Source organism: Parambassis ranga, chromosome 9 (genome assembly GCF_900634625.1).
Source record: "Parambassis ranga chromosome 9, fParRan2.1, whole genome shotgun sequence".
In the NCBI taxonomy this organism is placed as follows: Eukaryota; Metazoa; Chordata; class Actinopteri; family Ambassidae; genus Parambassis; species Parambassis ranga.
Window position 1 is genome coordinate 4,956,495 of NC_041030.1, and position 15,032 is coordinate 4,971,526.

Genomic DNA, 15,032 nt, shown 5'->3' on the forward strand with positions numbered 1-15,032 from the left:
GTTTGGGGTCACCAGGCAACACTAGCTGTGCTAACGTAATTTCACAGGAGTTTTCTAATCATCAATTAGCCTTTTAACATGATTAGCTAACACAATGTACCATTAGAACATAGAAGCGATGGTTGCAGGAAAAGGGCCTCTGTATACGTTTGTATATATTCCATTAAAAATCAGCCTTTTCTAACTCAGTCATTTACCACATTAACAATGTGTAGACTGTATGTCTGATTACTATAATGTTGTCTTCATTGAAGGACAAAAAAAAAATTAAAAAGACATTTTCAATTGACCCCAAACTTTTGAACGGTAGTGTATGAGAGCCAGATGTTGATGTGCACTTTATTCAGCTTCTGAATGTTTCTTTATGAGACAGAGAAACATTAAATATTAGATGGCAGATGAACCACCATGTCAAAAAAAGAAATTGAACTCTAACTTGAGAAGAATCAAACTAAAAGTAGACCTTGATTTATTCTTATTACAAGGCCATTCTGACTGCAGTCAGAGGGGTAATCGTGGCATAAAGTGGTTACTTATTTCTGAAAAACAAATTACTGCTTTACCAAACCGACCGTTGCTGTGGACACCATTTAGATCACTAAGGAGAGTTGTGTCCAGTCCAGTCAATTTCATTTTATATAAACAATTTGTGTAAAATTAATTGATTTTTTTTTTTGTACGAAACTGTGAAGCAAATAATTTACACAGCGACCGGGTAATTAAAATAAACAATAATAGTGCAGGAATGACTGGCTCAAGGCACATTATTACTTGCTAGCTGTTATCTGTCAGTGTTAATGAGTGTTAAACTTCATTTTGAGGCCCCTGGTGGTTGGCAGCAAGCTAAGACAAGTCCAATGCATTCTGGGGACTGAAGTTGTATTACCTTTTTTGGCACGGACGTTCGTCTGTCTTCTGTGGGCACCGATTTTACAACATTTTCCACCCTCTTTACCCTATAGACATTTAAGATTTATGAGCTTAGAAAGTATAATTTCTAATATGCCAAAAAAGTTGGAAAATGTATTCATTGACATTCATTAAAATCTACATTAATAGGAGATGTAAAAATGGAAAATATTCACTCTTATCTTATAGCCACAGGCAAGAAGTGAAAAATGAAAAATAAAAATAATATTTTTAGACAAGAACTACACAAGGGAGATGACAAATTATTTTGTCATTTTGAAATAACATATTTTTTTAATGTGACAAAAATGTTTTAAAGGATCAGGGTGTAGGATTTATCGCCCTCTGGAGATGTTAAACTGAAGAGGCTACCTTGCACACCCTGCACACACACACACACACATATATATATATATATATATATATATATATATATATATATATACACTCAACAAAAATATAAACGCAACACTTTTGTTTTTGCTCCCATGTTTCATGAGATGGACTTGAAGATCTAAACTTCATTCCAGATACACAATATTACCATTCCTCTCAAACATTGTTCACAAATCTGTCTAAATGTGTGATAGTGAGCACTTCTGTTTTGCTGAGATAATCCATCCCACCTCACAGGTGTGCCACATCAAGATGCTGATCTGACATCATGATTAGTGCACAGGTGTACCTTAAACTGCCCACAATAAAAGGCCACCCTGAAATGTGCATTTTGTTTCTGCTTTATTGGCGGTCTGGGGACTCAGAACCAGTCAGTATCTGGTGTGACCACCATTTGCCTCATGCAGTGCAACACATCTTCTTCACATAGAGTTTATCAGATTGTCTATTGTGGCCTGTGGAATGTTGGTCCACTCCTCTTCAATGACTGTGCGAAGTTGCTGGATATTAGTGGGAACTGGTACACGCTGTCGTATACACCGGTCAAGCACATCCCAAACATGTTCAATGGGTGACATGTCCGGTGAGTATGCTGGCCATGCAAGAACTGGGACATTTTCAGCTTCCAAGAATTGTGTACAGATCCTTGCAACATGGGGCCGTGCATTATCTTGCTGAAACAAGAGGTGATGTTCATGGATGTATGGCACAACAATGGGCCTCAGGATCTCATCACGGTATCTCTGTGCATTCAAAATGCCATCAATAAAATGCACCTGTGTTCTTCGTCCATAACAGATGCCTGCCCATACCATGACCCCACCACCACCATGGGCCACTCGATCCACAACATTGACATCAGCAAAGCGCTCACCCACACGACGCCCCACACGCTGTCTGCCATCTGCCCTGAACAATGTAAACCGAGATTCATCCGTGAAGAGAACGATGTGTCCCGATGAGGACGACGAGCATGCAGTTGAGCTTCCCTGAGACGGTTTCTGACAGTTTGTGCAGAAATTGTTTGGTTATGCAAACCAATTGTTTCAGCAGCTGTCTGAGTGGCTGGTCTCAGACGATCTCGGAGGTGAACCTGCTGGATGTGGAGGTCCTGGGCTGGTGTGGTTACTCGTGGTCTGCGGTTGTGAGGCCGGTTGGATGTACTGCCATATTCTCTGAAACGCCTTTGGAGACGGCTTATGGTGGAGAAATGAACATTCAATGCACAAGCAACAGATCTGGTTGACATTCCTGCTGTCAGCATGCCAATTGCACGCTCCCTCAATGCTTGTGGCATCTGTGGCATTTTGCTGTGAGACAAAACTGCACATTTCAGGGTGGCCTTTTATTGTGGGCAGTTTGAGGTACACCTGTGCACTAATCATGATGTCAGATCAGCATCTTGATGTGGCACACCTGTGAGGTGGGATGGATTATCTCAGCAAAGCAGAAGTGCTCACTATCACACATTTAGACAGATTTGTGAACAATGTTTGAGAGGAATGGTAATATTGTGTATCTGGAATGAAGTTTAGATCTTCAAGTCCATCTCATGAAACATGGGAGCAAAAACAAAAGTGTTGCGTTTATATTTTTGTTGAGTGTATATACATATACATATATATATATATATGTATATAATTGTCATGTGTGGAGATATTAAATTACTTTTTTTTAAAATGCAATCTATTGTTCTTCAGTAGACTCAGTGGTGTGTTCAAATGCAGAACATTAATGCAATGTATCAGAGTTATGGGTGACTATTCACTAAAGCAACATAATCATGTAAGCTATATTCAGACCTGCGTTTTGCAGACTGGTCCTTTAAATGAGCTGCTTCCAACATGATGCTGCCACATGTTGAGGTGGGGCAGAGATAAACCTAAGTCACCCATCATGCTTGTGGCTCGCTGTGTGTTACAGTAACAAGAGTTGTGTTTGAGTAATCGGCACTACATGTAGCTAAACACACTCGGTCCTCCTCCTCTCCGCCTTCCTCACTCTGCCATTGGTTACAAGGATGCAGGCTCTGGGATGATGGTGCTTGGGAAAAGGGGGGTAAACTCGGAGCGCACGTCTCCCCTGCTGCGCACACACGCACAGCAAAAGTGAAGTGAAGATGCGTCTTCCCTTTCGATCGCCAGTCCAGCCCGCAAGCCATTCACTTCACCCTCTGCTGCTTCTTCTCCCACCAGAGCGCCAAACTGTCCTCTTCCTTGGTTTACAGGAGCCACTTGCGCAGCCGGGGCTCGTCCAGCTCGGAGGAGGCGAGAGAGACCCGGAGCACCGTCACCTCTGTAGCGTATCCGTGGGGAACTACTCGCCGGTATGGGTGCGCTGACAAAGGGACGTTACCTCTGCGTGCCAGGCCTCCTGCTCCTTCTTTATTGCACAGCATCCGTGATCTCCAAAGGTAAGAGCTGTGTCCGTGTGCATGCATGGCTACTTTGGGTGTCACTGCATTGTAAACGCTTGGAAACAAACAAACAAACAAACAAACAAAACCTTGTTCCATCCTCGTGGTTACGCACCACTTGTTACGACTGTGAAGATTTGGCTTTTGGTTTGTTTAATGGTTTTTAATTCTTGCTTGGACTTAGTGCCACAAACGTGAGCCTGTTCTTCCCCAATGCGCAGCAGAGCTTCTGATATTGATTGATCAAGCAACATCTCAAGTTCCCACACTGTGTATTTTATATCTCCTTTCAAATATATGTCCATTGTGCTGTTTTCACTCTTTTAATGAATCCATCATCATCACCGCGCTGCCTTCAGGAGTGCAGCTTTTGATACAGGCACGCCTGTGCAACAGGCATGTCAGGGCGAGTTACGGTGCTGCCGCTTCTGATTTCTTTATTTATTTATTTTTGTTTAAAGATCTGTGTCTGGTGGTTTGTGCGGGACGCAGGGGCATTTACGCTGAATCCAAGCATTGACGTGCCTACAATGATTATTCAAAGGGGGGAATTTCAGCGGGGCGCCTGTCACTTTTCAATGGGTTTACATTCTTTTGTTCTAAAAATGAAGACATTATTCAGGTGCATACTGTACCCTGTCTGAGGAAAAAAAATCAATATGACTAATTTACAACTGATAAAATAACATAAAACAGCAGTTTTTTTGCCCCAGTGTAGCCTATAGCCCCCCCCCCCCCTTTTTAAATCAAATGATACAAGCACACAACTAGACATTGCCTTGCTGTCACATGGTTGTGTTGCCTTAAAAAAATCCCTCATCAGTCAACAGCTCAGAGGAGCATATGTTGATTCCTGTGAGTATAATTGTGTGTGTGTGTGTGTGTGTTTGAATCTGATGTGATATAACGTTTCCACCCAGCGAAGGTTACAGCATCACGACTCTTGAGCATGCAGAGTCCCCACTTGCATTTTCAGAGTGACACGGTTTTGTTCAGGTTATGGGCAGACTCTGTTGGATGCTGTGGATAATGTGTGAGCCTGTGTATTGTTGAACGTCTCACCATCTGGTTGCATATTTTTAAGAACCATAAAGAGTTAAAGGGGCACTCCTACAAAGCTGGACAAAACCTGTGAGACAGCTGATACAGACATGCTTAGAACTAGTATCACCAAGACACTGAATACTACAATTCCCATAATGCAACTGTTCCCTGTACAGGGCCCACACCTGTTCATGACACAAGCTGAACATTAAAACCCATCATGAGAGACATGATGATGTGATTAGAAGTATCTGATGATGTCATCAAGGTTATCTAGCATAAACTTTCCTATCCGGTGTATTCTATCCTGGGAGGGAGGTCCTGACCTCTTGCTTTCAGAATCACTGATTAATATTCTCGGCTGATAACACATGTGGGATTTACTCTATGCAAATATTCATTTCTCCACAGTTTTTTATGCTTCATTTATTCAGTAGGATTAATAATATATATTTTTCTACACGGCAGAGTTTCAAATAGAAGCACTATTTACCACCTTATTTCAGAAATCATTTTTTATGCTGCAGTCAGTAGTGAGCAGCTGAAACCTTTTGGGTCCCACGAGTGCCCTATTTCAAAAGACGTATTGGCATAAGAAAAAGAATACGCACTCAAAAGATGGTCAAGCGACATCATCAGAAATGTCCTATCCCCCTTGTGCTCTTACACGACCTCCTCAATGTCTTCAGCATCACCAGGCTTCTTGTGATGTTTCACCTGTTTTAATAATCTTTTTGTGGAGTAGGTGGACTGTGCCAAGGTGACAGCCATATTTGTGTTGGTCATGTATGTTGTGCGCAGTCAGAGGCATTTTAAACTACACTTTACTATGTTGCAAAGGCACACACCAGTACATGTAGAAGGGGGGGGGCTTTTTATAACAAAGGTATCATCATTACTACTAGCCGAACTAAGTGAAAATCAGGCCAAGTTGGTTTTGTATTTACGGGACAAGATGTAGAAAACTGCAGGGTAGCAGACAGTTGCTTTTGAACATCAACTTTGTTTTTCTTTGTAGTTGTTTTTGTCAGAAAATACTTAGATATCTGACCATCTATACAAAGCTAAAATATTTCCAAATGAATTTTAGAAAACCTTGCATTTTGGTGCTGGAATCAGAATTTTTTTGCAAGTTGTTATTCAGAAAATGATTGAAATGATTACCTAGGAATCAGTTGCCCATTACTGATCCAAGTGTCAATCAAAGTGACATTCCGTGCTGCCTCCAGCTCCTCAAACACAGCTCCGTTCCCTTTCCATTTCGCTGTTTCTCTGCACGACAATTCACACGTCTCAAAAGCCGTAAATGTAACGACAGGTGTCACACGGACATTTTTCCCACAGGACTGACTCCATGAACCAACACGGCAGCCGCCCGGGTGGCCTGGTGGACTTGACAGTCTCAGCTCACGCTCGGTGAGAGATTTAAGCTCTTCGGGATCAACAGGAGATGTTTGCGGGGTCTTTGTTGGCTGGGAGTGAGATTCACGAGAGGGGTCAGTGAGGAGGACGTCTCTGTGTTTTAAGACCGCTGTGACCTGAGGGGAAACTTTATAAGGGCTTTTTTCAGCTGTGCCTTGCAAACCACGAGGGGTATTTTGGAGACACACTCCACTGAGGTGTGATGGGACTTCCTTATAGATGAGGAATTATCCATTAGCATGTATTTATCTGTTAATGATGCTCTCCTTAGCCATCCAAAAAAGCCCACTAGTTGTAATATCTCTTCAAGCTTGGCTTCTTGTGGATTTCACATGGCATCCAGGCACATTTGTCTGGAATGTGTGATGTGTGATTTCACAAAGAGAGAGAGGGGCCTGAGTATAGATCAAGAAAACATGTGATATTTGATGAGGATTGCTGATTCAACAGGCTCAGCTGTAAGTTTTGCTAATGCTCTATATGATTACAAGAGTGTTTCCCGGGATTACAGATCTCTTCTGCACATGCCTGGGCCCCTCCCAGTCCCTGCATTGGATAAACCAGCAAAGAGCTGCACCGTTGCGTGATGATGTGTCCACATGTCGCTTCCCCCCCAGTCTTCAGTACAACCTTGACCTTGTACTACTGTACATGTCGGTCCTTCAGTTCAGCCAAGAGAAAGAGAGGCAGGAAAAAGAATACACAAAACTTTTGTTTTCTAGAGAGAAAGAGAAAAAAAATCTCAAGGTTTTTGTATTTTGCTGTGTGCAATGCTTTCATGAAAACAGACAAAGGTCAAATCTGTTATTTTCCCTCAGAGAAAGTAAAGGGGCTCTTATATTTTCCCTGCCGATCCTCGAATGAATCATCATAGTCAGGCTGCCGTGGGTGACAACGTGCGCAGTTCAGTGCCCAGATTTACATTTAAATGAAACCAAATGGCTGTACATTCAGAAATGATATACAGTAATGATGATGGTAATAAAAGCAAAGTCCTTTTTCATATTGGACTGGCTGCAGCTTGGGGATTGCTGTCATTTGAGGATTTTGCAGGTACAGTTGGTGAGTTATGTCTTTGCTATGTCAAGACTATTACCTTCACATTTCAATGAGTGGATTCATCAGCATGCTGCCTAAGAGGCTTAATGTAGTCAGCAATCAGCCCCGCAGCTCATTGGGTTCTCCTGTCTGCTGTATGGCTGAAAGGCACCGAGACGTTTAACTTTTTCCAGCCTACTGTGTGTTATTTAAATCTGCAGGTTTACACTGTTTCAAAGGCAGCAATCAATGCACAGTGTCTTATAGCGTTGATCTGTGCGGAGGGCATATGTGGATGTCATGGAATAGTGTTCCACTAGTACACCACTAAATTGGAGTTACAGATTTTTGTAGGAAAAAAAAAAGGGAGAAAAATGTAGCGACTGATCATCTGATGACACCATGTTGCATCTTCTGTATCCAAATGTTTTGGGCTTCACCCACAGTGTTGTGGTACGATGCAGCGATGTATGATTTGATATGGTACAATACTGCGTTATTGTCAGATGGTGACATTTTATTGGAGCGTCTTAGAGCTGTTTGTAGTTGTTAGGTTCATCATAAGAGCTTTGTTTAGCTTTACCTCTTACTTTATGATCAAATGGCAGACAGGACCCATGTGTCTGTTTAGCAGCTGCATCCGCCTAAGTTGTTGTTAACACAAGTGGATAAAATGGGGTGGTTTAGGATGTTGCTTAGCAGCCTGCTGGTGATATTTACATCTAAACCTATACATCTACCTTAGCTATTACTAGTGCTGAATGAGTCCTGAGACATATTGGGCCATGAAAGATCCACTTGATGCATCCTTTATTACCAGGAAAAAGAAGGACACTTTTGACTTCAAAATGGTACGGCCTTGTTGCAGTTGGCCTTTAAGTGCATCCTTAAAGGGGGGGGGGGGGGTGATGAAAAGAATAACAGCCAGATGGTACCCCTAGGAATTGATGGAATCACAGCTAATATTGAACAACTAAATATCAGATAAAACATTAGCTTTAGCGCTGTTGTATAAATAATTCTAAAATAACAAGAGCATTGTATTGGTTTCAGCTTGCTGTGTTTTTATCGATGTATGTGATGTAGTGGTAGTGGAAATCAGAGAGAGAGAGATGGGACACATCTTGTCTTGTTTAATGTTGTTAAGTGGTGTATTGTGAGCCAAATGATAACCATGCCAAATGGAGTAGTTTAATGTCTAAACCTAACCATGAGTGTGGGTGTGTGTGTGTGTGTTTTTTTTACGATATAATACAAGTTGACATTATTGCTAATCGTGTCTAGAGCTTTTTAACACTTTTCCCAAGAGTGAATGCCAATTCCCCATTGCAGCCAGGTGTTAGTGAGTTTAAGTGGGTTTTTTTGTTGCTCATTTTAAAAGGCGTTTTAGTCTTTCAAACTGTCTCTATTTGTTAATTTAAAGATGTCTGCTTTGAAGGACATTCCATGGACCATCAGATGAATTATTTAGGAAAATATTATGCAGATGAATGAAGAATTTACAGCCTGCTGAAGTAAACATTGAGATGATATTAATAAGTTATGACAGAAGGGACATAGTAATAACCACAAACGGGACCATGAATGACTTTTTAAATGTTTTACTCTCAACTTTACTACTTCCACCCTCTAAAAAAAAGAAAAAAAAAATCAGCAATCCTCCCCAAAAAGCTCGAGTCATGACGAGCTAATCTGTCCTGAATGAACACCGCTGCCTAATCTGAGAGGACGGCAATCAGGACAGGGCAAGAGGAACCCTGCTCAGTCACAGCGCTAAATCATGTAACAAAGCTACAGATACCCTCCATCCATCTCAGTCAGCAGATTCAATCAGTTGTGCTCTCAAAGCCACACGTCTTCATTCCACAGTCCTGTCTAGACTGTGGCCGAGTAGCTTTTCTTTTAAAATATTGCAATCTCGGTATGAGCTGTGAGTAATACGTGTGGACGCAGGTTTTTTTTTTTTATGGATTTTCAGCACTTACAAAAGAACCCCCCGAGGGCCAGAACACTTGGGATTTAAATGTGGTAGGCGGAGGATTCACTGTACTATGTAATGAGAAGAAAATATATTCAGTGGGGTGTATTGTCTTTAGAAACCGGAAGGTGGAAAAAAGAAAAGAATTTGTATATTTGTGTGTTAAAACATTTTTAATATAGAAAGAACTGGATGGATATATATATATATATATATATATATATATATATATATATATATATATATATATATATATATATATATATATATATATATATATATATATATATATATATCTCTCCATCCAGTTCTTTGTTGTTAAGTGGTGTATTGTGAGCCAAATGATAACCATGCCAAATGGAATAGTTTAATGTCTAAACCTAACCATATATATATATATATATATATATATATCTGAACATCGCTTTGTCTCTGTAAGGTTTAAAGGTTTCTGCTGTAAATAAACACATATTTATCCCTGCAAACTCTAATTAATCACACTTGTACTGTAGAGCAATTACTCCCAAGCATCAGCACAAGTAGAACACAGTCATTATTAGTGTTTTTTCACTTTCATTCGGCCTTTGCTGCGGAGAGAATCCTGGCACTGCATCCGTGCAGTGATATACACCAAATTTAGAGGTGTCAGGTTGAGCAGGCTTCGTGAACTTCCTCCGTATCTGTGTTTACAGATGGTGTGCACCAGATGAGCTTTTTACAAGGCTGCTTTATGATGCCTTCCGATTTATTTATTTATTTTTTTTGCAAACCTCCAAGCAGCCATCAGGACTGCTAGAGGGGTGGATGTGGATGAATGTACGGACACAATTAGGAAACCCAACACACAGTCCTGTGTAAATTTTATTTATATTACAACCCTGGCTGTATGTGATAGCATCTGGGTGTAAGCTTTCACAGAGTCACAGGCTCATCTCTTATAAGGGAGAATTCTGTATTGTTATTGAAAAACATGTCCCGTTGATGTATGGGTCATGGCTGAAATCTATGTCAGACAATCTCAAGTAAATGGCCTTTTGAATGACTGGAGCTTCTAAGTGAATCCTTCATAGGCCAACCTTTGGGACCAGGGTGAAGGAGTGTCATTATTCTGTGTATACAGCTCACCAACAGCCTTTTGTTTTTTGTTTATTAACCATGCTGTCATGCACATGTAGATGGCAATTGACTTCTATTGTCTTATACCTGAGTAACTACAGCTGATAAAGATACACCCATATAGAGTTAAATGAGCTTCTAAATCCTAAATTATGTTGATAATCCCCTGACCTTCCCCAGAATTATATATCTACCACAGACAACCATTTTCCAAATGGTGTCACTGAACAAATGGGTTGTTGACACGCTATTAACATGTATTTTGAAAAATTGCATCAGTTTTTGTCGACAGGTTTCAAATGAAAACAGTTCTGATATGTGCGACTCTGAATTGATGAATTTATAAACTTGCATGGGATTCTTCACCATCATTACCTTCCCTCCCAGCTGACATGAATGCAGCATTAATTCAGCTTTGCAGAGCTGCTGGAAGCTAGAGAGGCAAAGCTGTAGGTTGTTTTTGTACAGTCTAATTCACCCTATAATTCTGCCTTTTCAGCTTTTTTCCACCTACAGTAATATGCTGATGTGAGCATTCACAGGTATCTGTTATTATCGACTTTTAGTAAGGCCAGCATGCAGTGAAGACAAAGACGGAGAGTAAGGGGTTTTATTTAACTAAGAAAGCAGCCAGGACGGTAACCCAGCAATATGAACTGGCTCCATGTGAAAGGCCGGTAGCTGTAGAAAAGCCTCTCCAATGCATAGATCACAGGTATTTTTCTTGGACGCCTGATGTATGGCTTTTGATATGCCAGCCCTTGATGGTTCTCTGCTGTTGCTCTACCTACTTTTATGGCCTTGGGTCAGCTGTTCAAACATGTCCTTTGTTGATCCATGGTGCAGCAGCAGGCCTACCGGGACTGAACATTGCTGAAGGACAAGCCAGTGATGAATGGACTGCCGAGCGCCAGTCCCAGCTCACTGCGTCCTGTCCTGCCTGGAGGACCTCTTGGTCTTGCTGCTGGCCACATGTTAGTCATTGGACTGTGCTGTTTATGAGCAGTGGTCGACACACAGATACACACATGCTCAGGTGCTGCAAAGGGAAAGGGTTTAAGAGTAGTTTTCACAGATAGCTGGGAACATGACTGGTTAACCCAATAATAACCGTGGTTATTGTAATTAGAATATACGCACAGTTACATTGTTAAAATCAGTGGATTACACAACGGTACTTTCACATGTTTATTCACTGCTGGATAAAACAAGTCACTTAAAAAACAACAATTTTGCTGCATCAAAGATCTTGTTTGAAGCAGACGTCTGACTTTCACCTGACCGTCTCATTGTGTGGTTATGAACAGGTGTATGATGGTGAATAGTCATTGGAGTGAGAGCTCTTAGCATCAATACAAAATCTTTGGTTTTTGGGCCACGTCAGCAATGTGGACCGAAAGCTGCATGCTGCAGGCGGCAGAGAGGACAGTGCAGCCGGACTGATGGAAGTTCAGAGTCTGAGGATGAAGAGTGAAGCATTGGGCGCTTAACAATCTTGCCATTTTTTATTGAATGTTAGTGAGCAGTGTAGTAAGCAGGGGGTGATCGCTGCATTCAATCACTTAAAATGCAATTCAATGTGTAAGTAATCCAAGTATTCAGAATACGTTACTCACACTGAGGAATGTAACAGAATAGATTACGAATTACATTTTAGAACATGTAATCTGGTGCTTGGTGTAGTTGCTGCCTGTTCTGACTTAAGTCTGTAGGTCATGTGATCCAGCAAAATGTAGTAATTGTAAAGTGTTTGTGCGATATAGTACAAATCCTGGCAATCATGGTAGCAGTTGATGCATTCTGAGCTTCTGTGTGTGTTTACTGTGTCTGACTGAATTAAAGCACAAACTATTACAGCACTTGTTTCCACAGATGCAGAAAAACCTGAATTGCCTCACCAGTAATTATCCAATTATTTCTAAAGAGGAGCAGATGCACTATAGAGTAAACTGATTAGGCGACAAATCAGTTTATTATCAATGAACCACAATGTGAGCTCAATGCAGTCTTTTTAAATGCTTTTCTATTTTAGAGCATTAACTGTATATTGAGAGCAAAATAAGACATTGCAATTCCCAATTTTTCCACTTTAACTCTTAAAAAATGTGTAATTTTTTGTAATGTATATGGCTCTTATAACAGGGGGAACTACATATGGATAGAAAAATATTACTTCTATTAGAAGTAGGACTAATTTCTATGTAATGAATATGTAAGTTTTTTTTTTTCACTTGGTTAACCCTTTCACTGCTATAATAACAGTTCGCCTTCTTTTTTAAAAATTATTCTGTCAGAAAATGTTCTTTGTATTCATTAGTTTACCCGTGTTTCTTGGCACATATTTGCTATTATTAAGAAAAGTAAAAACGGATTTGAATTTTCATCAACTTTCTGTTTATAAAAAATTAAAAAATTAAACTCAAACTATTTTACATCAACTCTTCTATGCTCCACAAAACTCCTGCCCCTGGCACACATGCAATTAGGTCTTTTTTTCAAATTTTTTCAGTAGTGCGAACATAAACAGAGCTATGGTAGTTTTAAACGGTGCATGTCAATTTCTCTTGCGTTAGGAGGGTTAATCAATATTTTTTTTATAGTTTTTATATAATATAAAGTAGCTAGTGCATCTTGTGGTTTGTCATCCTAAATTTCTAAGTTTTTTTTATTGAAATTGTATGGCTTAATAATTAGCTCTGTGTTTGTGTAATTGTCATGTCACCTCACTTTACTGTCTGCACATTAACTGAGTGACAGTCCAACACCTGAGAGCGCACACACAAACACACACACACACCGCACTTTGCCTCGGTATCAATAGCCCTGCTGCACCTGTACAGCATACTGGGATAATCATTGCCTCTTTTCACTTATAGTTCAGTTCATAAAAGTGAACTGCAGGCCTCACAAAACCTTTAGCAGCTGTTTGATGCCTAGGACAATCAGAACCGGATCTGTGCAGAAACACTGATATAAGTCACCTGTCAGCTGGAGCATTTTTTTGTGCTATTTTGGCTGGGATCATTCTTCACTGTGCAACTTAAAACTTTTCATTTTATAATTCTTTGCTGGCCTCTGTGACAATTATGACCAGAGGCGGTATGTTTTCAGGTCTCCTTCTTATGAATCTGATGTATCATGGACGCCCTGAGGGTATCTCATTACATCTGGCACAGCTTTCACTGGTGGACTGAAAAATACACTTTTGGCCATAACTCAAAAAAATGCATGCAGTTTTATTATGCAAATGTCTGGAGGACAGACCTCCTGTCACCTCTCTTTGCTGATACTGAGCTTCAACTTTTGCTGCACCACATTCTTACGGCTATTTGTAGGATGAATGGTCAGCACCAGGTGCCAAACACAGAGCTGCCGCAAGCAGCATTTTCTTCTTGACCTGCAGAGTTTTTCCATGGGTCTCCTGTATTTTCAGGCCATGTACCAGAAACATCCTGTTTTGTTTGCCCATGTACATTGCCATCATTGTAAATCACTCAAACTTTAACCTGAGATCCCTATGTTGGCAGCAGTTACAGGACATGTAGACTCCCTGTCAGAAAAAAGAGATGAGAGAGTGCAAGTGTAGATGAGGTAGGTAGGCAGTCATGGAAGCAGGAAGGCCAGGCACCTGCCTGTTAAAGTGGTATCATATTATCATAATGGTCATAATTATATGAAATTTTAAGCCTTTATAAAAAATTACCTCCATGCAGTGGTCACAAAAGAGGAACTTATCAATAGAGAGCACGCTGTACAAGGCTTTAAACATGTGTATATCTGCTGTAATGTTGGAGATTTTAACATGGAGGTATATCGACAATGACTCACTTTTGGTGCCCGCCCCAGAGGCCACAGGGGGAACTACAGTTTTTAACACTTTATTTCTCAGCACGGCAGGTTTCTGCTTGCATGTAAGGGTCTGGTACTGCACAGTAGTTGTGTTTAGCTGTGTAGCAGCATCTGTTCTCGGTACCACTCTTAATTTTTGGACCATTGCTGTGTTCGTCTGTGTTGTGAGACAATATCTATGATGTAAGTAGTAGGTGAGCTCACCAGAGCTCAGTGTGGACTTTATTAGGCAGAATCCTTGCACTTACATTTTGTATACACTTGCTGTTTACTTTTGCTTTATCCTGCCATTTTAATTTACTTTTTTTGTGTAGCTAGGTTAAATACATATCATGACATTTGATAAGGGAATACATAGTTATATACATCTATAAATACTTTCAAATGCCACATTTGGTGTAAAAAATGTAGAAGAGATATATTTGATTAAAAGCTACTTCAATAACTTGTTCTGTCTTACAGAGACAGAAGTGCGTTTTGCTGTGAATAATAACCCACAAAAACATTGTGTCACAATGTCCCACAATGGGGAAATTGCATATGCAATTGCAATGAATATGATCCAACTCAATCTACATGTAGCTAAATTATTGCAGTGCACTTGGATTTAAGGGGCACTGTTATGAAAAGAGGCACAGTGTGACTGACTGACCTGAATTAGGCTGATTATACATAAGGCCTCGATTATTCAAAATATTTTGGTGGATAAATCTAAAATTTAAAGCTCTCCTCTTACGGATAATGATGATAAAGCCTAATAGCTTAATTCAAATTTGAATAAAAATTCTGCTCAGTTGATAAGGCTGTGACCTATACATAACCGTGGCTGGTTAGCGTGGGAGGTGATGATACACCGCCTCTATT

General features: G+C 40.3%; 1 protein-coding gene across 1 annotated transcript in view; it reads left to right on the forward strand.

The window, feature by feature from the left end:
• The first annotated feature begins 3,588 nt into the window (after positions 1-3,588).
• unc5db (unc-5 netrin receptor Db) overlaps positions 3,589-15,032 on the forward strand; it is a 167,530-nt gene continuing 156,086 nt past the window's right edge. Inside the window, exon 1 of the mRNA XM_028414284.1 lies at positions 3,589-3,718. Within this exon, the coding sequence (XP_028270085.1) occupies positions 3,634-3,718 (85 nt within the window). The 5' untranslated portion in view covers positions 3,589-3,633. The remainder of the gene's footprint in view (positions 3,719-15,032) is intronic.